This window comes from Candida margitis (genome assembly GCF_024628925.1).
Source record: "Candida margitis strain CBS 14175 chromosome Unknown scaffold36, whole genome shotgun sequence".
NCBI classification, from domain to species: domain Eukaryota; kingdom Fungi; phylum Ascomycota; class Pichiomycetes; order Serinales; family Debaryomycetaceae; genus Lodderomyces; species Lodderomyces margitis.
Window position 1 is genome coordinate 1 of NW_026261866.1, and position 23,252 is coordinate 23,252.

Sequence of the window (23,252 nt, forward strand, 5' to 3'; positions counted from 1 at the left end):
ACATGCTAAAGGTAGAAAATGGTTTGTTGGTGACAAGATCTCTGCTGCTGATATCATGTTGTCTTTCCCGATTCAAAGTGTAATTACATCAGAGAGAGGTGCCACTGTTAAACCAGTGAAGGAAAGTTACCCAGATGTATTCAAATACTTCCAAGATATCACCTCAGAGCCAGCATGGATTAGAGCTGCCGAAAAGGTGAAAGATTACGACCATGTCATCACCAATGGTAAATTGTAACGCAGTTGAACCATTAGCAGATGTCTTGACAAATTGTATAGAGGCTTTATATAGTAGTTATCAAAGGTTTGAAATATTTTATCTCGTATACTTTCTTGATAAGCAACTCTTCTCTTAAGAAAAATATGCACTTAACTCCGGAAGATTTTAGTGTAATATTATATACATACGAAGCAATTTATAAGAAAACAAGGAGGGAAAAAGGATTAGTTAATATAAATAGAGTAGATTCTCCTAAATTGCGTGGGCTGCAGGTCTATCTTCTCTTTCTTATTCTTCTTCTTCGTACATTACATTACATATTAAAGTTCACGTACAATGGCTCAAGAAGACAAAATCACACTTTTCTGGTTACCACATTCCAGAGCCCAAAGAATTGTTTGGTTATTGGAAGAATTGGGATTAGAGTTCAACTTGCACATGGAAGAGCGTGTGCAAGACGTTAGAGCTCCAGAAAGTTTCAAGAAATACCATCCATTGGGTAAGACACCTATACTTCATGTTGAGAAACCAGATGGGACTGTCAAAAAGTTTGCTGAATCAGGTTTCATCACTCAGTACTTGATTGAACATTACGATACCGAAGGTAAGTTCAAACCCGCTACTGAAGACGATAAGGACTTGATTGACTATTTCAACCACTATTCTGAAGGCACCTTCCAACCATTGTTGGTAGGTTTGTTGGTTAATAACGTCGCTGCAAAGTCAGTCTCTTTCCCAATTAGTGCTTTGGTTAAAACCGTAGTAGGTAAGATCAACCTGGGTTACTACGCCCCCGAAGCGGAAAAGAATGTTAAATACTTGAATGACTTTTTAAAGGCGCAACATGCTAAAGGTAGAAAATGGTTTGTTGGTGACAAGATCTCTGCTGCTGATATCATGTTGTCCTTCCCAGTTCAGAAAGTTATTGTTGCAAATGGTAGTGCTACTGTCAAGCCAGTGAAAGAGAGCTACCCTGACATGTACCAATATTTCCAAGATATCACCTCAGAACCAGCATGGATCAGAGCTGCTGAGAAGGTCAAAGGACACGATCATGTCGTCATCAATGGTAAATTGTAAGACAATCAGATCATTAGAGATGACTTTATAGGTTTTACACACACATTCGTTTATCAATAATATTGTCTTTTTGTAAGAAACAACCATATATGTAGAAATTTTGAGCTGGGCCTTTTGCACTCTTTTGGGACGTTTTCTCTTGCGTACATCCGAGGGAAGTTGAGTAAAAACGTTAGTGGCGAGTGTCCAAGAAAATAACAAAAGAAAAATAACAATAATAAATAATATTTGTACAGCAATTTAGCTCCCCCAAGCCCCCCTGAATCTGAAACAGTATAAATAAGCACTGCAATTGCCCCCCTCCCCTGTAATTTACTTTTCTTAGTCCTCATATCAACATAATAAAACACATCATGTCTCAAAAAGATAAAATTACCGTTCACTGGTGTGTATTACATCATTATGACGCCTCCGTCACCTCACCCTACTAACAATTTTTTTTACCCCAGGTTGAATTTCTCCCGTGCCCAGAGAATTCTTTGGTTATTAGATGAATTGAAATTGACCTATGACTTGAAAGTTTATGAAAGAAACAAAGAATATAGAGCCCCCAAAGAATTGGAAGAGGTTCATCCATTGGGTAAGAGTCCAGTCGTTGAAATCACCAAACCTGATGGCGAAGTGATTCAACTTGCAGAATCAGGATGGATCGTCCAATACTTGATTGACAATTACGACACCGAGGCCAAACTCAAACCAGCCAGTGTTCAAGATCAAAACAAAGTCAACTACTTTCTCCACTATGCTGAAGGAACTTTGCAGCCATTGTTGGTTGGTTTATTAGTCAACCAAATGGCTACCAAAGTTCCCCCATTCCCCGCCAATTGGATCGCCGGCGCCGTTGTTAAAGGAATCAATGCTAAATATTACGGCCCCGAGTTGGAAAAGAACTTGAAATACTTGGATGGTATTGCCAAGGCGCAAAATGCGAAAGGAAGCAAGTATTTGGTGGGAGATAAATTATCGGGTGCTGATATCATTTTAAGCTTTCCTATAATTTCCATCTTTACTACCGGCAGAGGTTTGCGTCCAACTGTCGTGGATGAATTTCCCGAGTTACATAAGTACTATCAAAACTTGAGTCAGGAAAAGAACTTGAAGGATGTGAATGAAAAGATTGCAAAGTATGAACGTAGTAGTCCACTTAAGTTGTAATTGGATTTAAGTGTAATGTTTAAATATGTTTAATTTAATGATTGTGATTGCCGATTCTCTCCAAATTGGTACAAAATTTCGAGAAAACTCTTTCTTTAGTAACACAAGCCGAATAATCAACTTTAAACACTACAAAGCGAATGGTAAAGCCAACTCTCTTACAATGCTTTCACACTCACTAAATTACGAGAATGCATAACCGAAAAAGGGACGGCTGACCAAAATAGTTCATGCTTTCAACTTGAACACAATAAATTGTCTAAATGCGGTATAAAAAGAAGTCGGTGAGTTGTCGCCCTAAACTTACACCTGTTTTCCTTTTTGGATAAGCGGTCTACAAGTTGGTCTTGACCCCACTCTCTGTTATTCACTCTTTTTACTGTCGTATATTACTGCACAAATGATAATTTGCTTTACTTTTTTATTGTCTTGGGGTATGTTCCCAATAGGGGAGATAAAAGGGCACAAAACTCTAAAAAAAATTGCTTTTTAGTGGGTGGCTTACTTTCCTAATTGGGTAAAACAGAGAAAAAATAGTTTGTCACAAGATACAAAACTTACCTCATCTGAACATTCTAAATAAGGTATAAGATAAAAAAATCACTCCCGCGATACTATTTGGGGTATACGCATGACCGTATCGAGAAGGTGATAGACCAAAGGTCCAAAAGTTGTATAAATATATATACAGGTATCCACTTCATTTTGTTTTCTTGTTTTTTGTTTTTGTTTTTATCTTTGATTTCAAAACAAACAAGGCTTTAAATACCTAAAACTATGACTATGGCACGTCAACCAGCACACCCAGAAGACAGATTCATCTTACATTGGTACGCAGTTTCTACAGAGCACAAAGGCACGAAATGGGCTTACTAACTTTTTTGACGCTTTTAGGCTTGATGACTCTCGAGCACAAAGGATATTATGGTTATTAGAGATTCTACAATTAGATTACGAGGTCAAGATATACTTACGACACCCAGAAACGTGGCGTGGTCCCGTAGAGCTATTTGATGCCCACCCCACGGGTAAAGCACCCGTGTTGGAGATTATATTTGGTGATGGCAGGCCCAGCATGAAACTTGCCGAAAGTGGATTTATAATGCAATACTTGTTGCGCTTTTACGATCGCAATTATATTTTAAATCCTACTGATCTCAGTGAACAGTTGGAAGTGGATTACTGGTTGCATTTCAGTGAAGGAACCTTGCAACATCTTCAAATGACATTATTAATCAACTCAGTTGCTAAGCACGTGGCGCCATTTGGATTAAAGGGCATGGCCAAGTTAGTGACAAAGGGATTGAACAATGGGTTCTATCTCCATGAATGGAAGTTGAATATGCAGTATTTGGACGACAGGTTGGCCCAGAATGGTACGGGCTTTTTTGTGGGCAATAAATTGACAGCAGCTGATATCATTTTGAGCTTCCCCATATTTGAAAATGTATTTGATAACTTGGATGGCGTTAGAGAAATAACTCATGATAAACGAGATTTAAGAAAAGTGTGGCCAAATTTAGCCAAGTGGAGTCGGATGATTAAGAATATCCCCAGTTATAAGAAAGTGAACCAATTGATGGATGAGGAAGTTGAGGATTTGATTGCCTTGAATCCGAAATTTAATTATGCAAAGGATTAAACTTAGGAGGAGTGCATTTGTCCGATAACGGAGAAGTGCGAGACTGTGTATTGTTGTTTTAGTATACCCTCTGACTTGACTTGTAGCAGTGTTTGTCGTTAATAAAAAAGATGTTCAGGAACTAAATCTATCAGTGAATTGTTTATTGTTTATTGTGATGCCACAGTTTTTTTAAATCCGGTTTGGGGAGAAAGAAAACAGTTAATTTGCGCTATAAACCCGACTTATATAACAGAAACTGCAATTAGTAATCAATTGAATCAGTTCTTGTCGTGAGCCGGTGATTTGCAAGAAGCTTATGTATTGCATGGTCAGTTTTAATAATAGAAAGTGTTCCACAGTTTCAGTGGTTTAGTTATGAGTTTCCTGTATGTTGATAAGGTAATCAATTTGGAAAGTTGCACTACCTTTCTCAAATAATAAATTTTGCATCCACGATTGTATGATTGACAACTGTGGCGCACACACACCTTTTAATATATATATATTGCTTTCATAAATTAGCACTTTGTATTAATAATCAAAGGGAGATAGGGGAGAGAGGGGAGAAACAAAGGGAGTTAACAATAAAAGCACCTGGTGAGACATTCTCTGTATTAGCTTCGAATATAAAAGAATACGTAATTTTCCACTTTGTCCCTCGTCTTAGACAACTAGCTCTATATCACTTCTGCTTTTTACTTTTCACAATATGGCACCAACATCAATTGTTAATAAACCCGAGGAGACTCAAACTCCCTTAAAATCAAAATCAGCTACCACTGCTTCTAGTGCTGCCACCAATGACGAGGACTATAATGAAACTGTTCTCAAGTTAGCCAACTTGAAACCTATTGGATTCGCAAAGGCATCGAAAGATATTATCACTGGAGGAGATAAGGACTGGGTTCATCGTTTACCAAAAACCACTAGAGAAAGATATGAAAAGTATGGCGTTGATCTTTCAGAAGGTTACCCATACATTCCAGAAAGTGACCAAATTCCCAAATTCGTCGATGAAGCATTTGCCATTAGAAGTGAAGATTACCCGTTTATTGAACGTGGAAAAAATGCTGATCCTGAAAAGAAGGCCTTGTTTGGTGCAGCTAAGGATGTTATTCACTTAACTCCATACATTGGAACTGAAATTGTTGGTTTGCAATTGAGTGATTTAACCGACCAACAAAAAGATGAATTGGCATTGTTGATTGCCGAAAGAGTCGTTGTCTTTTTCAAGGATCAAGATTTGTCACCACAAAAGCAATTGGAACTTGGCCACTACTGGGGTCAAGTTGAAGTTCACCCACAAGCCGCAAGAGCTGGTCGTGATCTTAAGGGAGTCACCACCATTTGGCAAGAATACGCTAAAGGTAGATTTGGTATCCCATTGACTTTTAAAAACTCAAAATTGGGTAACTCTCAATGGCATAGTGACTTGGTGCACGAGCACCAAACTGCCGGTATCACTCACTTGCATCTCGATGCCATTCCACCATTTGGCGGTGAAACAATCTGGAGTTCAACTTATGGCGCTTATGATAAGTTATCCCCTGCTTTGAAAGAGTTCTTAGATGGTAAGACTGCTATTTACAAGAGTGCACATGTGTACTTGGACCGCAAGAACCCATTGAGAGGTCCCAAACATGTCGAGAGAGAACACCCCATTGTTAGAACTCATCCTGCAACCGGCTGGAAGTACTTGTTTGTCAATAGGTCAATGACTGATAGAATTGTGGGATTATTGAAGCCTGAATCTGATCTTATCTTGGAATACTTGTTCAAAGTCGTTGAAGAAAATAGAGATATCCAAGTCACCTTCAACTGGCAACAACAATTGCCTGGGTTGAAATCACCGGCTGAAGGAGAACAAACTTACAGAGGTACTTCAGCTCTCTGGGACAATAGAATTTCCAACCACAATGTTATCCATTCGGAAGAGAGTATCAATGGACGTCATGGAACTAGAGTTACTGCTTTGGCTGATACTGGTTATTTTGACCCCGGGTCACAGAGTCAAAGAGAAGCCTTGGGATTGTCCTTGGATTAAATTGAGTATATGTGTAGCGTTTATTTCTAAATATAAAGCTGGATCTTTTAATGCGAGTACTTTGTTGATTATGAGGCACCTCTTTCCATACTGATATTTCGACTCTATAGACCAACTAAGATACATCAATACAAAATGAATGTTGGAATATTGGTTATATATAGAAGATTTAGTTTGATTTTGTACAAACTGAATAGTCGTTTAGAATCAACAACAAAGGTGTAGGTTAATTTCCCCGTTGAAGGGGTTAAATCCGTTCCAGTGTAATACAACAGCGAAGATTACCAAGACTGTCTTTGCACCTTTTGATAAAGTGTTTAAAAATAGAAGTTCAAATCTTTCCAAATCGGGAAGGTTGAACCCACTGATATAAATGCGGATAAATTTTTGTTCTCAGTTTTTCAATACATTTTTTTCCATGACTCGTAGCCATTTGCCTCTAGCGTTGCTGCTAGTGCTGTTGTCAAGACGAGACATCAGGAGATACGCACAAGTTGTATGAATAACCTTACCCACCAACGGCTGCATTTAACTATCTCCTTAACTTCCCTTGGTTCAGCTGCATTGGGCTTGAATGAGACTTTAATAATAGAAGATTACACAAAGTCACACATGCCTACTTCCCCACTGGTCGTGTAAAAGTTATCAAACCAAAAGTCCGCCCACACCGGTTTCTTGTATATAAACTGATAAATCTCACACACCCACAAGATATAAATAATATTTCACCACTTTTCATTTGCATATCATCGCCATTATTTTTTCAAGAGTCAGATACTAGTTGTCTTCAATTAAGTAACAAAGTATACCAAGCAATATGGCACCAGTTGATATTTCTTTCGATTGGCCAAAGAGTATCGAAGACATCCCAGTGGTATTGTTCACCATCTACCACCAAATCAAGCTTTTAATATTGGTTCAATACTTTTCCACTAATGATAGAGTTTGGGGTTGTATTTACTTAACAAGAGACGTGTTTTTCATTCTTTTTGTCTACAATCTCGTGTTGAAAGTCATGCAAGCCGTTTGGAGCTACGGAATCTTCGGAATTGTGAAAAAAGTCTACCGTGTCGTTTTGACTGGTATTTCGCAAAGAGTTATGGAATTACCATTTATCAAGAGCAAAGTTGACAAGGGATTACAAGAAAGCATTGCGCAAATTGAAAAGCTGGTGATTCAAAATGACGACAGTTTGAAGCAATTTTCAGAATTGCCCAACAAAGGGTTATCTAATACAGCGGTTAATGATGAGTTGGTAAAGTTACAAGACTTGAAACATACTGATTGGATTAATGGTAGAGTCAGTGGTGCTGTGTATCATGGTGGAGATGACTTGTTGAAATTGCAGCTGGAAGCGTACCACAAGTATAGCGTGGCTAATCAATTACACCCCGACGTGTTCCCTGGAGTACGTAAAATGGAAGCTGAGGTAGTAGCTATGGTATTGGACATTTTCAATGCTCCCGATGGAGCATGTGGATGCACTACATCAGGTGGAACCGAGTCTTTGTTATTGACTGGATTGGCAGCACGTGAATATGCAAAAAGACACAAGGGTGTAACAGCTCCTGAAGTTATTGCTCCCATTACCGTTCATGCTGGTATTGAAAAGGCCTGTTATTATTTCGGAATGAAGCTTCATAAGGTTGACTTGGATCCAAAAACGTACAAGGTCGATATCGGCAAGGTGAAGCGCTTGATTAATAAGAATACAGTGCTCCTTGTTGGTTCGGCACCTAATTACCCACATGGTATTATTGATGATATCGAAGCATTGTCAAAACTCGCAGTCAAGTATGATATCCCATTGCATGTCGATGCATGTCTTGGTTCATTCATTGTCACATTTTTAGAAGCTTCAAAAGTTCATGGGTCACGCAAGTTGCCTGTATTTGACTTTAGATTACCTGGAGTTACTTCAATTTCATGCGATACTCATAAATACGGTTTTGCTCCCAAAGGCTCGTCTATTATCATGTACAGATCACCCAAAATGCGTGAATGCCAGTACTACATCTCCAGTGATTGGACCGGTGGTATGTATGGGTCTCCTACTTTAGCTGGATCCAGACCTGGTGCATTAATGGTTGGATGCTGGGCTACGTTAGTGCATATCGGTAGAGAAGGATACAGGAAGAACTGTTTTGACATTGTGAGTGCCACCATGAAGCTTAGAGAGGCTATTGAAACCAATCCTGTTTTGTCCAAGTACTTGGAAGTTATTGGAGATCCTTTAGGCTCAGTCATTGCATTCAAAGTGAGGTCAAATCAAGCTAAGAACTTGTCCATTTACGAATTGGGCGATTTATTGGGTAAAAAGGGATGGCATTTTGCCACCTTGCAACATCCAGCTGCTTTACATTTTGCTCTTACAAGGTTGACTGTCCCAGTCATTGATGAATTGATTGGTGACCTTGTGTCGAGCACCGAAAAGGCTGTCGAGTATGTGAAAGAGCATGGCCAGACCACGGGAGACACAGCAGCCATGTACGGTGTTGCTGGGAGTATTCATACTGCTGGGTTGGCTGATAAGTTGATTGCAGCATTTTTAGATTCGATGTATAAAACATAGATAGAGAGAATGACAGAAAAGATGTGTCTATTGAATCTTTTATGTAGCGCGCGCATAACTCTTCCCAATTAGGTAATTTCATTATTACTAACCGCTGTGTATGACTAACTTTTGATAAAAGGTACCAAAAAAAAAAACATAAGAAAAAATACACAACAAAATATGCCTATCAAGTGCAACCACATCTAGAGCGACATTTTCTTAGAAGATAGTAACATACATTCACTTTACAGTGTAATATCACAAACTTTCAGCACATCAATCCAGTACATCATTTGCACCATGCCTACGTGCTCAACCTTTTCCTTTATTTCCAGCAGTTTCAGTTTCATATCATGTACAAGTTGGATATTTGCCCAACTTCCCCAAATTATAACCAACTATAAGCTCAAGTCGGCTGAAGGTATACCTCCGCTGTTTCTTCTACTATGGTTCCTTGGTGATTTCCTCAGCTTCACCAGTTGTTTAATGAATGATGCTGTCTTGAATTTCCAATTGTATTTGAGCATCTTTTTCCTTTGTAATGACGTGACATTGTGTTTCCAGTACTACTACTATAACAGTATCTACCCAACCACAGTACCTTCCATTTATCAGCCGGTAGATCCAGTGGTGAGAGATGAGGTGACAGATAATAAAGATGTGTCGATACACAGTGAGGGTTTAAATATTAAGCACAAACATAGCAGAGAACACCAAGCGCTCAATGATGGAAGCGTATCAAGCAGCTATGATTCCACTGAGGAGTCGAGCTCCATGTTAAGGAACGTTGCGGTAGCTGCAGTCTTGAATAGCGGGAAGGCGAGTGCCTTACAGATAAGCTCAGACACTACCAGCTCAGCAGTTACTTCATGGGGGCTTGTATTAGCTTGGGGGTGTACCTTAGTCTACTGCAGTTCAAGGTGTCCTCAGTTGTACAAAAATTACAAAAGAAAATCCGTTGAAGGAATATCGCCGATGCTCTTCGGATCTGCTTTGTTAGGTAACTTGGCATACACTTTGTCGATACTAACAAGCTGCTCCTTTGTTTTTGGGGATGATAAAGCTGATTTTATATACAAAGAGTTGCCATATATAATAGGAAGCTCGGGGACAATTGTTTTTGATGCCGCTTATTTTTATCAAAAATATTTATACCGTAACAATGGCAGAAACACTTCAACAATGTCATTAGAGCCATGGGAAGAGATAGAGCATAGTGGAAGGGTAGGAATATAGAGTTTGTAGGAGTTTTAGATTTGGTTATTCAGTGTACCTTTTAATAGAAGAACGTCTTTTTTAAAGAGAGAAAAACAGAACAGAAAAAATTTCAACCTGATTCGATCTGACTGCAACAACTTCAACTAAATGCTTCGACTTCAATGGTTGCCCCAATGTATAAGAATTCATAGTAGGGGAAGGATACGAAACTTGAAGCAAGCGAAATTTGTGTCCTACTTTACCACGAGTACATTAAACTTTCATAATGCTACACTTGAGCCTTCAATACCTCCACAAATACTAAAGCCGGTGGGTCGTCCGCTTTCTATTTTGGATATACTGCCTGACGTATCACCAAACCCATTATGTCTGTTGGATGTTGAAAAGCTTCGACATTTGACAAAGAGGGAACTTCGACATCTAAGCTCAATTAGATATAGCTCTATGGAAGAAAAAGCAGATGCGTGTTTCACCGTGTCTCTGGCCATAAAGGATCTCGTCATTTCAAATCCAAAACAAGCTAGTCGGATTTACCACTTGTTGGCAGACGATGAGATGAAGAAGGTTGTTTTCAGAAATGTTATCGAGTCTTTGGCGCATAACGAGATTCCGAAAGTCTACATGCGATTCATTGCCGAGCCCCAATCTCATTACACACGCGCTAGCTTTACGAAAGCGCTTCTATATTTATTAAAATCTGACATTCAAATAGCCGACAAGTCAAATGCTTTGCTTGATTTTTTTGAAGGTGTAGCCGAAACGGAAATGGTCAATTCACTACCCATTTTTATCGATAAGAAAGTCTTTCAAACCATACTCGACATCATTGGAGAAGACAACTATTCAAACCTATATTCATATTTGCTACACTTGAATATCAGACCTAAATCCAAAATTACATTCACTGAATTTCGCGAAAGTCTCTTTACGGTTTCCCCCAGATCAAAGTTTATTGCCAATACCGGGTACATCAATCCAAGGTGGTTTGATTTGAACAAGACAAAGTTTAACCCAATACACACGTCACGAATTATTGAATTTTACTCGTTTGCTGAATTGAAAGCAATTTGTGACAACTACCTGCTTCAGAACGACCCTGCCAGAGCTTCGTTATTCCTAAGTTTTATGGTGTCCAAGCTTGAGCGGGAAGGTAGAAGTGAGCTGGCGAACAGGTCTGAGTCCTATACCAAAGAACGAGTGCAGGTGGTTCTCAATTGTGTACTTAACTTGATCATTAGATTCAAGAGTGTCTCGAGTGCAACTCAAGTTTTGAAGTTTATGAAAGATGAAAATTTCAATGTCGAGCTCGAGAGCCTTTTGATTTTACTAAAGACATTGAGGAAAGCAAAGGAGTATGAGCAATTTATTACCGTCTTGACAGGAATTCAATTGGATACACTCAAAAGAAACAAAAAGAACATAATTGTCGATGAGATATTGTTGTTGATGCGTGACAAATTCAGCTCTTCTCCTAAAGTGATTCTTGGATATGTTAGTGCATTATTTGGAGCACCACAAAGTGAACGATCAGGAATATACATTTTGAACGAGCTTGGTGTACTCAGTTACCCTTATGAATCGACAATTGCTTCAAAAATTACCTCGACAAGGGTTGTACAGGCTGCCAATGTTGACCAAAATTTGAAAAAATCCAAATTAACTAGTAGGGCCTTAGCCTATGTTTATCAAGTGCTATTTAACTCAATGGAAAAGAGCCAAAGGCATGATGCATCCGTCATTAACAAATATTTTCATCTTTACGTCGACTTTATGGCAAATAATTCACTTAGTGAACCCGATGATAAGCCGTTGGGTGTCTTTTTCGATTTCTTGCTTTACGTCAACGAAGACGTTGAACGGAATACAGTTGTACCTCCTGGTAATTACTACCTTGCGAAAGCAATGTTTGATTATTACAAGACACTAGACTTGAAGAGAAATAGAGTATCTTCAACAACATTGCAAAAGCTATCGAGAGTTGCGATAACTAAATATAACGACTTTACATTTGCAACAGAAGTGGTACGATTTGCCAAAGACAAGGGAAAGCTACTCACTTTCCATCAAGTATTCCCATTTATCAAAAAGTATCATGACGAAGGCGATCTGAGAAGATTCAAGTTTTTAATGAAAGAGTTGACTGATATGGGGGTCAAAGTTACATCAAGAGAATTGAGTGACTTTATCAATATCTGTAGAGACCCTGAGCCTGCTAAAGATGCATACAAGTATAAGTGGAGTATGACATTGAATAGAAGAGAAAACAAAAAGGCATTGGATCGATTGAGCGCTAATTTCTTGCCTAACAACGCTGACAATGCTGCTTCGCATCTCTTAGATGAAGATGCTTACTGAGATATGTAGACAAATGTAAACCGAATCTGTAGATGTACAGTTTATATATTTCAGTGTGTTATGATAATGAGTATACAGCTTTGATATAAATCATTCTCAGTTTTTTTTTTATTTCTGTTGATAATGTCTATGTTTACTTTTGTTACCGATTGGGAAATGCGTAAACAATAAAAAAAACGCTTCCCATATCAAAAGTATTAAATCTATAGGAAGAACAAATGATCACCACTGTCGTTTCATTCATCATTAATTCAATAGGCAGGGGTAGACAAGTAACATATATAGCCAGCAGTCCATAATAGAATGAGCTTCTACAACAATTTTAACCACAACCTACTGCCCAACCAAACATCGTACCAACGCAACAATTCATCCCGCGATCACCCAACGATGGCATCGATACAGAGTACGCCAAAATCCCACTCCAATAATAGCCAAGTGACGACTGAGTACTTTCGACTGTGCTCTAGGTCTCCCATTGAAGAAATAGAACGGATGGTTCTGCTGTCAACATTGGCAGCTGATGACCAAAGTCGACTACAGGAGGGCAATGATGATGATGAAGATATGAATTCGCAATTTGACTCCATTGAATTCAAAATTAACAATGCCATACTGGAATTGGAGTCGATATACAAAGTTATCGGCTACTCATCATCGGAAATGAAATTGAAAAAAGCAGAAATATTCACCATTGTTCAGGATACAATCAATAATTTTGCAAACAATCTACAGCGGGAGAAGAATACCATTGAAAACGAATGTGAGTGGTTAAAACAACAGATTCAAGTTATATTATCGATGGTGAACGATTCAAAAGGAGACAAGTCACTATCACTATTACAAAAGGGTCTTGTGTTCAATAATCATCAACAGTATATTGATGGTTACAAAGAGCAGATTTTATCAAAGATGACAAGTTCCGCATTTCAACAATCAAAGCTTGGTGATGAATTGACGTTGGAGCAGCAATACGATTACATGGTTAAAAACATTCCAGAATTGAATCTTTTAGAACTGAGGTCCAGATTGAATGTAATTTTTATTGATGTTTTGAAAATATTTGTCAGATTATACAAGCAATATAATTCCCTAAATATAGAATGTGCAAAACTTGTCGTTACAATTGGAATTTCAGAATTTGATCCTCAAGTGATTAGCACAATGCCGCCCTTGAATGAAGCCGAAATGCATCGTGAAGTGATGGAGGAGTTTGGTAACTTGATTATGACCATCAACACTACTCAAACTCCAGATCAAAATGAAAATGACATATTTGTCCTAGCTAGTCCTGTCAAGTCATCATCACTGCAAGAATCAAACTATACACATGATGGATCCAGCCAGGTCAATATAAAGCGATTAAGAGAGGTTAATTACCAATTGGTTCGAATAATGCGAAGCTTGAAATTCACCAGAATCTCTACAGACTTGATCCAGAGTTTGCAGAGGGAGATTAAGGTAGGACGTGAACTGTTGGATGTTAGGAAAAGCACCATTGTCGAAGTTATTCACAAATGTCTTGATTCTATTGAATTCCTTCAACTTTCAGATGATCACTTGGCTGAACTACAGAAGAATGAAATAGGTGGAAATGAAGGTTTTCTAGACAGGCAGACATTGGGGTTAATACTACGTGATCCTCTAGAGTTTGGCTTACACGATGAAAATATTAATCATCTAATACAGATTCAAAATTTGGTTGATGCCAAAATTACTGAAAAGCGCGACAAATGGAAATCATATTCAGACTCATGTATGCAGTTGTGGAAACGTCTTGGAGAGAGCGACGAGTACATTGATAATTTTATGCTGAGCAATAACAATTTATCAGATCTTTCCCTCCTTAACTTCAAAATGGAATTGAATAGGCTTTATATTAAGAGATCGGAGTATATCGAAAGTTTCATATCTGATACCAGAGTTGAAATTGAAAGTCTTTGGGATAAGATGTTTTACTCGCAAGGAATGCGGTCTGAGTTTCAGTATTTTAACTATGATCCTGATAATGACGACGGGGAAGACAAAGAGACGGTATTAAATATCCATGAAGACGAAGTCAAGAAGTTGAATGAAGAATACAACCAGAAAGCGCCGGTATTGCAGGTATATGACGAATTGCAAGACCTTATCAAGGATCAGAAATTCCTCCAGGAGAGCTCACGCGATTCTTCAAGATTACTAAGCAAGAACTCGTGTAAAATTTTGCTTAATGAAGAGAAAATACGGAAACGAATCAATAAAACTATGCCACGGGTGATTGAATCGTTGAAACTGGAGGTGAAAAAGTATAACAATCGCGTTGTCCAAGAGGGAAAGAGAACCTTAATGATGAACAGCAAGGACTTTTTTGAAGAAGTCTTGCGTCTCGAATCAGAGCTTTTGAATTCGGGAAGTAATAGAGTCAAGCCCAAATCAGCTTCGACATCACCAATCAAGAGACCCAATACTTCGTCGAGAAACTTTTCGCCTGAAAAGAAGCCCAAACTGCGGTTCATGTCGACAAAAATACCTCCTGCTGCGCCAACTGGCACTAGAGCTAAAATAATCAAGTCGCCAACAAATACACGCCAGACAACATCAACAACCACCGCAAGAGCTAACATTCATACAAATTCAACCACCAACAATAGCACTACCCTAAGGTCTTTGCTCAGTTCGCTGTCTAATAGCGCCATAAATTCATCTACCTTAAGTGCAAATAGTCCAATATCTGCAACACGCACTAGTTCATTCACGTCCAAACCTCCAACAACTGAATTGAAACCGCTTACATCACCATTAAAGATGTCAACCACGAATTTGAATACCCAGGGCAACAGTAGAAGCATTAAGCGATTTACAAATAGGCCAAATCAGTATAGTAGTGGAACTTCGGAAGAAAAGGAGAATAATAGTACTGATACTTACAGCAACAACAACAACAACAATATTGGGAAGATAGATGAGATTGCGCCAGGTTTTGTTGGTTGTCTGCGTGAAAGAGTAAGCAGCGTGGGGACGACAAGTATAGGCAACGACACTTCGACGATGATTGGTGATGACTATTTTGCTTGGCGTGATGAAAAAATTAAACAACTAAATGATATATGAATCCACCCTTTGTATATGTATGTATGTATGTAACGATGTAATTTTACCAATAAGTACACACCACTCTGTAGTTATTTTGCAGTTTCCAATTAGCTGAGTGAGATACCACACAAAATTTCTCTGGTCGTAGATCAAACATGTTGTTACAGGGTTAAGAAAATAGCTAGATAGTATATATATGTATACCATATTGAATCAACGTGATTGATCTGACTTGGATCCTAAATCTAGCGATACTGAGACAGGTTGGGAGGAAGTATCGCCATTATTATGATGAGATTGTGGTTTAGGTTTATAGAAATGTTGGTCACCATTTACCCTATGTTCCATCTTGAGTTGACTTCCTGCATCTTCTGCAGTGTCATCATCGTCATCATCGTCATCGTCGTCATCGTCATCGTCATCGTCATCGTCATCGTCATCGTCGTCGTCGTCGTCGTCAACAATAGCCAGACTGCTCTCTTTGTCAGCCAACTGTTCCTTTGACTTTTTCACATCCTTCCCACTTCGCAGAACAGTTTCACTATCCTCCTCGTCCTCCTCATCCTCTTCATCGATAACTTCAGGATACCCACCTAACTTCAACACAATCTTATTAACAACTTCATTCCAATCCATCATTCCACCCATACCTATATCCCCATAACTACCAAACACCTTCTCCAGCGGCTTCAACACTTCAATCCATGGCATTTCTTCAGCAATCATTCGCAACTGCCTCTTTGTCGTTATAGCATTATAAGAATAACTAACCATTGCTGGTGCCAATAAAATAGGATACGAAGTATTCCAAGCACGTATAACGTTGGTCAATAAATTATCACATATTCCAAGTGAGATTTTCGATAACGTGTTTGCAGTCAAGGGGCAAACAACCAAAATGTCGGCCCATCGACGGAGTTCAATGTGCAAAACTGGATCCAGCCTTGTTTTCCACGTTGTCCATTCGTCTTCATCTCGCCAAATTCGTACTCCCTTGACATTCTCCATTATATTTAGACTCTCCTGCATGAGAAAGTTTTCGCTAGACCGAGTAAGAATAAGTTGAATAGCAATTTTATTTGGAGTGTAAATTTCAAACAACTTGTTAATGATGAGTTTGATTTTGCCGGTAGATAATGCGCCGCACACACCGAGCAAAATGTGGATTTTCCCATCATCTTGCGGTAACCTGGGGTCAATGTTAGCGTTCTGCTCGGAAATCTTGGGTGATTGTTGTCGACTAACTTGAGATGATAACGATGCATTATGCAGATGTGGAGGTTGTCCTTGAGGAGAAGGTGCAGTAAATGAAGCGGCTGACCCAATTGAGACTGCATCTTTGATGCTGTCGTGGCTTTTACCTCCATCGCGCAAAGGGTAGAATGAAGATTGGGGGATCGCATGTGAACCAGCAGAGTTTGAATTTGACCCTGACCCACTTCTCGATCTGTTTCCCAATTTACCTGGCTTTACAGCTTCGTCAACATAGAAATGGGCATGAACAGATGGGGTCTTGTGATGCTGGGCATCAGCTGGTGGGTGCAATAAGTAATCCAAACTGGTGACAGATTCGTTGTTATCACTAAGGACAGTTGGTGACATGTTGTGATCCTTCAAGTTTAACGAATTCAAGGTACTCACCAACGAGTCAGAATGTATCTTGTCTTTTAAATATACACCTCCAGCCATAACAGTTTCCTTCTTCTGTTGGTCACTCTCAGGAGAAGAGGTTGGTAGCAGCTGTTGACCTTTGCTTGGTTGGATGGGAGCTTGTTGAAGTGATGCAGACAGTGCTAATCCAGGACGCAGTTGGGTTTCTGTCTGGCTGCTCGGTACTTGGTGAGTTGTTGGTGGAGACGTCGGATTCCTCGACAATATCGAGGGGGGCATCTCTTGATCATCATTTTTTGCTTGCAACTGCAACTTCTTCTCTTTGGTGGAGGAATTCGATGGCATTAGTGGATGTCAAGTGTGGGAAAAAAAATAAAAAACAAAAACAAAAGGCGTAGATTGTGTGAGATTACCCAGTGACAATTTGCCGACTATAGCTCTAATTAATAGTGGTGTGTCTGGTTGATGAGAAAAAGTGTAATAGTTGTGTTTTATCCCTCTATTATGTGGCTGATTTTTTATTAAGAGATTGAAAATTGAGGAATTTTATATATTTTATGCTTGCTTTTAGAAAGAGAGACAGACAGAGAGACTGGGAAGAAGAAAAACCGAAAAAAAAAATTATTTTTATTTTTATTTTTATTTTCATTATTTTATTTCTATACTGCATATAACCCTAGAAACACTATATAAAAATTTTCTTTTATTTATTTTTTATTAACAAAATGTTTTTGTTTGTAAAGAGGGAGGGCTTTAACATTAGCAAACCATTGACGACAAAGATGTAGTCTTTGATACAGCTACAGGTTAAGACGAAGAATTTCTCAAAAAAAAAGATAAAAATGCAATTACTGTAAACAGTTAATGCACTTGTCTTCCGCTAAAGTAAAGTGTATTCCCATTCCTACATTCTATCTCGAGAGACCTCTATATCTATTTGCACTAATATCTATACTCTATTAACTATCATTAAGTGATAAGTTTCCAAATACTTCCCTTGTAAGCTGCTCTTCTGGGTCACAATCAGTTCCAGTATTTCCACTAGATCGATTTGTGCCTTGCTGCTGTACAGTATTTGGTGGGTCAAAATATTGCGACGACGGAATTGGTGCCGGGACAGGACCCGGAGCTGGAGTCGCACCAAGTGGAACTCCATAAGATTGATATACATTGGATCCCGGTAGAGGAGGAGCTTGGAAGTAGTACGGCATGAAATAGTATCCCGATGTAGGCGCATTCTGGTTTGGACTAGATGATGACATTGGGAAATTCGGTGGCGCTTGAGGTGGCTGCAAAACAGTAGGAGGATTGGCTGCTGAATAACCAGCTTGTGGGTTTTGGGGGTTGCCATAGTAGATCTTTTGTTGGAGCAGATTGCGTTCGAATGCTAAATTACTTAACAATGAAGGGCCAGATGGGGTCGACACAAATTTCTGTTGGGCATTGAAATTTGTTGCTTGTTGTGGTACTAATGGGACTGGCGGCATTTGTGGGTACCCCAGTTGAGGCGGAGCACGATTGTGCATTGGTAATTCAGAATTGCCATACTGTCTCCCAAACGTACCTGGAATTGGTCTCGAGTATAATGGAGTTCGATGAAGTTGTTGTACAGTGTAGTTGTTGAATTGAGGAAATTTGTCAAAACGTATAGTTAAAGCCCGCCCTTCAAACTCAACATCATTCAACAACTCGATAAGCTTTTGTGAAGATGCTCTATCTTTTGTGGTCACAATGGCAAAACCCCTGCTCCTAGATAGAACTTGAGGTTGGTGCATTGTGCCTTGTCCATAGAATAGCCCCTCATTTAGAGTCATTTGCAGAATTGGGATCTCAACTCGGAGTATAGATATTCCATTATCGGGATCAATCTCATTGGCCTTTTCTATAAGGAATTTTCTCAATGACGCCCAATTTGAAGAATAAGGAACATTACCGACAAACAAGCGAGTGGGGCTTACTTTTATCAATTGCTCTGGACTATCTCCTTCTCCTGCTGGAACTTCAATTAAATCTTCATCTGTCGAGGCCTCGACATGATCCTCTTCACCTGCTTGCTCTTTGTCTTGTTCTGAATCATTCATTTCACCCTCTTCTTCTTCAACTGTTGGCTCAGGTAGAGTATTCCCCTGCATCATATTCATAATAAAGGACGGAACCAGATGTTTGGCCGACACCAGGTCGGTTGAAACTGTGGATAAGTTACTCGAGTGTCTGTGACCGTAGTTGGAAAAGATTGAGCTTGCGTGACTACTGGCTCTAGAATCGGCAGTATTCGATCGGCGTGAGTCAAACGACGACATGGAGGAATCTGTCAGCTTCTGAGACCTAAAGGATGAGTTACTTTTCCTCAGTAGTGACGGTTGACGATATTGGGGTGGGATATATGTTCGATTGAACTCTGGCTTTGTTGAGTCGGTGGAGCCTTTATCGGAACCAGGAAGGGCTGAAGTCTTTTCCGTTGCCTCTAAATTAATATAAACAGAAAGTGTAGAGCCCTTCCATTCTACTCCATTCAAGGCTTGTATTATATTATTACAAGCACCTAAGCTTTCAACCCGAACAATTACTTTTGCTGGGTTGGTTGTTAAAAGTTTGACAATTTTAAAGTTTTCATCACTGACTGTCTGCTGTAGTAATTGTTCAATTTCCTGTTGTGATGTACTTTGGCCAATATTGGCTATTTCAACCACGAATGGTTTTGGTTTAACTTCAGAATTTCCTGGCGATAGCGAGCTAGTGTTTCGTTTTATAAAACTGGATGTTAATGGCTTAGCATCGCTCAATGCAATTGCTTCCTCGACGCGGGCCAGTCGAGGTAGATTCGACGGTACTTGTCTCTGTTGCAGTTGCAGTTGCAGTAGCAGTTGCAGGCCTTGAGAAAGACGCTGAGGCTGTTGCAGCAGTTGATTCATTCCTAATTGCGAAGTACGACGTGCATTTGTAAGCAGGGGAGGTCGATTATTGGACCCTGATTCATTCCCTGATCGCTGTAGTGATGAATTTTGCGACAGTGTTGCTGCAAGTTGATTTGCGTGACGGTTAAATGTTCGACTCCTTTGTTTTCTCGGTCTCTCGCTTAAACCTGCATCTTTATGAGGTTCTTGTTTCTTCATACCTTATCTACCCTTAATCAGGAAATGATGATGTTGAAACTAAAATACTACTTTTGATACAAATTATATGAATTGAAAAAGGACTAAATTGTTCGCTTCCTGTGTAATTTTGGTCCCGTTTTTTCTTTCTGTTTAGTTAAGGTAGTGCTTTTTTTATTTGTTTTTTTTTGTTTTTGTTTTGCTAAAATTGCAATAATTTTCAAAATAAAATAAAATATAAACCATAAGGCATTAAGCATAAAATAATATAATGAAGCAGTTATTTCTACTGTGTCCCTGACAGCAATTTAAAAACAAACAAACAATTGTTACAAAAATAGAGTAGATTACATCACACACCAACAAAAGAATATACACACATAGACACACACACACACAGAGATACACAGTGAGGTACACTATTTGATCTCACTCACTCTGCTTCTTTGCAAGGTTGAAAAGCGTGCATACACACCACCAACATACCTTTATGCACCTCTACCCGCTCGTTAACAAAAGTACACAAACGGATGCTTTACAAAAAAACAATAGAAAAATCCATACAATTCCTCTCAATTGCAACAAATTATAGATGACCATTCGCCGATCTCCTTGTATGCGAAATTAAGGTCAACTTTGCGTAAATGAAACTCTTCTCTGCCTATTTTAGATCCTTCGACCTATAAGAACAAGAGTAGCGCTATATTTTTTCGAGCGTCTATTCTGAATTTTTCTAAAATTTGACGAGTAAATCTACAAACTCAACGGAAAATAAATAAATTAATTAATAAAACGTTTAATTTTTTTTGTTTGTTTTCGTGTGTGTGGGAGTGTTTGGGTGTGTGTTGAGGTGATATTGTGAGCCACGGTCATTGCTAAGAAAAGCTGTACTTAATTAACACCGTATTTTTTTTTTTTTGTTAAGAAACTCCTTTTTTGTGTTATATTGGGGCATTATATCATTATTGTTGTTTTCTTTTTGACGAGTAGAAAAGCTATAAATAGCAGCGCAATCTCTGAGAAGTCAAAGATCAGTTGGAATTGGCATAGCACAGTTCTGTTCTCGAAGTTATAGATTGTTTCTTGGGAGTTACTGCTGATCTGTTGCAAATAGTCGGATTCCCATCTGCTTAGCCCGCCGCGTAAAATACCAAAATTCAGAGTGCCAAGTCTAGAAAGCAATACTGAGTTATAAACTATACGAAAACAACCTGAGAAGCTAATTTGTGATTGTGTGTTTTCTGAACGCAACTCAAGGTCTAGCCTAGTGGCCATTTTACTTCTGCTCACAGAAATAGTTGGCTAAAGAAAGCGAAGGATTAAAGTCCTTGTCTTTGGGTTGCAGCAGTGGTCATTTTGTTATCAAGCTAGTATGAAATTACGTTCTAAGTGTTTTTTAAAACACATCCTTGGTATACGTCAGTACTATTTCAGTGACTAGAATAACTTTACGGTAGATTTTCCAGCCTGTAGTAGCTTTTGTGTTATCATTTAATGATTTGGTATCCAACCATACATCTAGCTTACAAAATCGCAATTCAGATTCAAATAAAAGTGGTACGCAAGGCCCTTAAAGTTATAGATCAATATTTGGAAATTAAGGTTTGGCAGGTAATTAAAGTTAGAACTGGACTGGTCATTTTATGATGCTAAGGTTTTCGCCAGGTGCAAATTAAGTTATAAAGGGTTCAACTTTATCGATGATGAGATTTCTTCCGGATTTATTTAAACCTTATTTTGCATCTTGGAGATCCTAAGCACTCATAAATGAAGTGCTAGAAATGTTGCTTTGAACTGCCTTTACGAATTAGACTAGCCACATTTTTTAACACCATCTCTTGCTTAGTAAGTGTCTCAGATAAGAGCTCGCATAGCAGTAAAACAATACAAACTACATCCTCAACATCATCAGCTGATCTCAGTGATAAGCAGCGACATTTCCGTTCGTTTCAAGAAAGGGTTGTGGATGCATGCAATTATAATAATTTATTATTTAACTGCCGGAAATGTATTTTATTTTTTTGGTGGAGCATTTCCGTTCGAAACTGCAAATCATACAACAGAGAAAAAAGTATTCCTGGTATAGCACGATATTGAAATATAACAGACACGACGGGGTTTACAAAACCCTCAAAGTGTAATTTCTGGGAACGTATGTCCTGTAATTTGGAAATTTCTTTTCTCTCTCTTGTTTCTATTTATCAAGAAAATTCTTTTGCCATATGTATTTGCAAAACCTTCTGGGATAAAAAGTACTTACCTCTCGAGCGGATTTAAATTAATATACGACCTGGTGATTACTTCCCTTTTTCCACGTTTGGTTAAGAAAGTTCGTAGAAAAAACAAACGTACAGTGCTTCGGTGGTTCACGTTGTTTTGTATTTTTGTGTATTTTGCACCAAAGTCTCGGATGATTGGTGTCATTATTCAAGATCTTGATACATTTTAAACATGAAACTGAGGATAGATGCTAAAGCCATAGGGAACAAAATTTGTGAATCAAAGAGCAATAATTGACTGGTTTCTAGTCCTATGATTCTAATAATTCAATGCTTCTCCAGCTCAACGCCATAAGCAATTATGAAAGCACATCTGTTGATGCCAAGGTGACCCCATACATCTCGCACTTCCGGTTTAGAACAAACTAAAAGTCCACAAAATCTGTTGACGGTTTACTGGTGGGGTCGCAAAACACGGAATTCAAGATTTTAGTTTGGCGGGGCGTTCATCGCCTCAACCTGCCAAATTAAAGTTCTGTGTAACAAGTTTGAGCTTTTGAACCACAAAATTAAATTTTACACGGAAGACGGCCCACTCCGAACCAATCTCTGGGACGTTTGTTCCAGCTGATCAGTTTAGTTGAGCTAGGGTTACAGTTTATCTATTATTACACCTTAGCTGATTGCGAGCAACGTTGAATGAACCACGAAGGATAAAATTGAATCTGTTCAAACCGATCGACACCTCTCACATGTAGTCCTTCACCACTTCTATTGAAATGTCCGGAGAATAAAGCTTTCAGGAATGTTAGACGTTTCAAAATTTTTAGTTTTTTTTTGATTTCTGACGCGCCTCCACCAATTGAAGGTCTTGTTTTGGTTTTTGAAATGGTTCTTTGTTTCTAGAAATAATATCAGGAAGTTATAGCCGATAAATTGTCTTTTGTGATACGTTGGGGTAGAAATAGAAATATAATATTATCGACAGCAAAAAATAGAAGGTTT

At 38.7% G+C, this 23,252-nt stretch overlaps 10 protein-coding genes across 10 annotated transcripts; 8 read left to right on the forward strand and 2 right to left on the reverse strand. All coding sequences in view use genetic code 12, as the record gives it.

Annotated features, from left to right (window-relative positions):
* On the forward strand, positions 1 to 238 carry CANMA_004005 (uncharacterized protein; the record flags this gene model as incomplete). The annotated part of the gene is made up of 1 exon (XM_051816237.1): positions 1 to 238. A coding segment is annotated over one exon (238 nt), but the record flags the coding sequence as incomplete, so codon positions are not given.
* A 318-nt stretch (positions 239 to 556) lies between these two features.
* On the forward strand, positions 557 to 1,300 carry CANMA_004006 (glutathione S-transferase family protein; the record flags this gene model as incomplete). The annotated part of the gene is made up of 1 exon (XM_051816238.1): positions 557 to 1,300. The coding sequence occupies one exon, from the start codon at positions 557 to 559 to the stop codon at positions 1,298 to 1,300; it is 744 nt and encodes a 247-aa protein (XP_051670347.1).
* A 353-nt stretch (positions 1,301 to 1,653) lies between these two features.
* GTT13 (Gtt13p) lies at positions 1,654 to 4,097 on the forward strand (the record flags this gene model as incomplete). The annotated part of the gene is made up of 3 exons (XM_051816239.1): positions 1,654 to 1,685; positions 1,750 to 2,424; positions 3,350 to 4,097. The coding sequence occupies 3 exons, from the start codon at positions 1,654 to 1,656 to the stop codon at positions 4,095 to 4,097; spliced, it is 1,455 nt and encodes a 484-aa protein (XP_051670348.1).
* Positions 4,098 to 4,788: 691 nt separating this feature from the next.
* Positions 4,789 to 6,123, forward strand: CANMA_004008 (TauD/TfdA dioxygenase family protein; the record flags this gene model as incomplete). The annotated part of the gene is made up of 1 exon (XM_051816240.1): positions 4,789 to 6,123. The coding sequence occupies one exon, from the start codon at positions 4,789 to 4,791 to the stop codon at positions 6,121 to 6,123; it is 1,335 nt and encodes a 444-aa protein (XP_051670349.1).
* An 817-nt stretch (positions 6,124 to 6,940) lies between these two features.
* Positions 6,941 to 8,695, forward strand: CANMA_004009 (sphinganine-1-phosphate aldolase; the record flags this gene model as incomplete). The annotated part of the gene is made up of 1 exon (XM_051816241.1): positions 6,941 to 8,695. The coding sequence occupies one exon, from the start codon at positions 6,941 to 6,943 to the stop codon at positions 8,693 to 8,695; it is 1,755 nt and encodes a 584-aa protein (XP_051670350.1).
* Positions 8,696 to 8,977: 282 nt separating this feature from the next.
* Positions 8,978 to 9,913, forward strand: CANMA_004010 (uncharacterized protein; the record flags this gene model as incomplete). Its single annotated transcript, XM_051816242.1, has 1 exon — positions 8,978 to 9,913. One exon carries the CDS (start codon positions 8,978 to 8,980, stop codon positions 9,911 to 9,913), a length of 936 nt encoding a protein of 311 aa, XP_051670351.1.
* Positions 9,914 to 10,042: 129 nt separating this feature from the next.
* Positions 10,043 to 12,250, forward strand: CANMA_004011 (uncharacterized protein; the record flags this gene model as incomplete). The annotated part of the gene is made up of 1 exon (XM_051816243.1): positions 10,043 to 12,250. The coding sequence occupies one exon, from the start codon at positions 10,043 to 10,045 to the stop codon at positions 12,248 to 12,250; it is 2,208 nt and encodes a 735-aa protein (XP_051670352.1).
* A 390-nt stretch (positions 12,251 to 12,640) lies between these two features.
* Positions 12,641 to 15,343, forward strand: ASE1 (Ase1p; the record flags this gene model as incomplete). The annotated part of the gene is made up of 1 exon (XM_051816244.1): positions 12,641 to 15,343. One exon carries the CDS (start codon positions 12,641 to 12,643, stop codon positions 15,341 to 15,343), a length of 2,703 nt encoding a protein of 900 aa, XP_051670353.1.
* A 195-nt stretch (positions 15,344 to 15,538) lies between these two features.
* CANMA_004013 (phosphopantothenoylcysteine decarboxylase complex subunit) lies at positions 15,539 to 17,281 on the reverse strand (the record flags this gene model as incomplete). Its single annotated transcript, XM_051816245.1, has 1 exon — positions 15,539 to 17,281. One exon carries the CDS (start codon positions 17,279 to 17,281, stop codon positions 15,539 to 15,541), a length of 1,743 nt encoding a protein of 580 aa, XP_051670354.1.
* A 614-nt stretch (positions 17,282 to 17,895) lies between these two features.
* On the reverse strand, positions 17,896 to 20,049 carry CANMA_004014 (uncharacterized protein; the record flags this gene model as incomplete). Its single annotated transcript, XM_051816247.1, has 1 exon — positions 17,896 to 20,049. The coding sequence occupies one exon, from the start codon at positions 20,047 to 20,049 to the stop codon at positions 17,896 to 17,898; it is 2,154 nt and encodes a 717-aa protein (XP_051670355.1).
* Between the last annotated feature and the right edge of the window lie 3,203 nt (positions 20,050 to 23,252).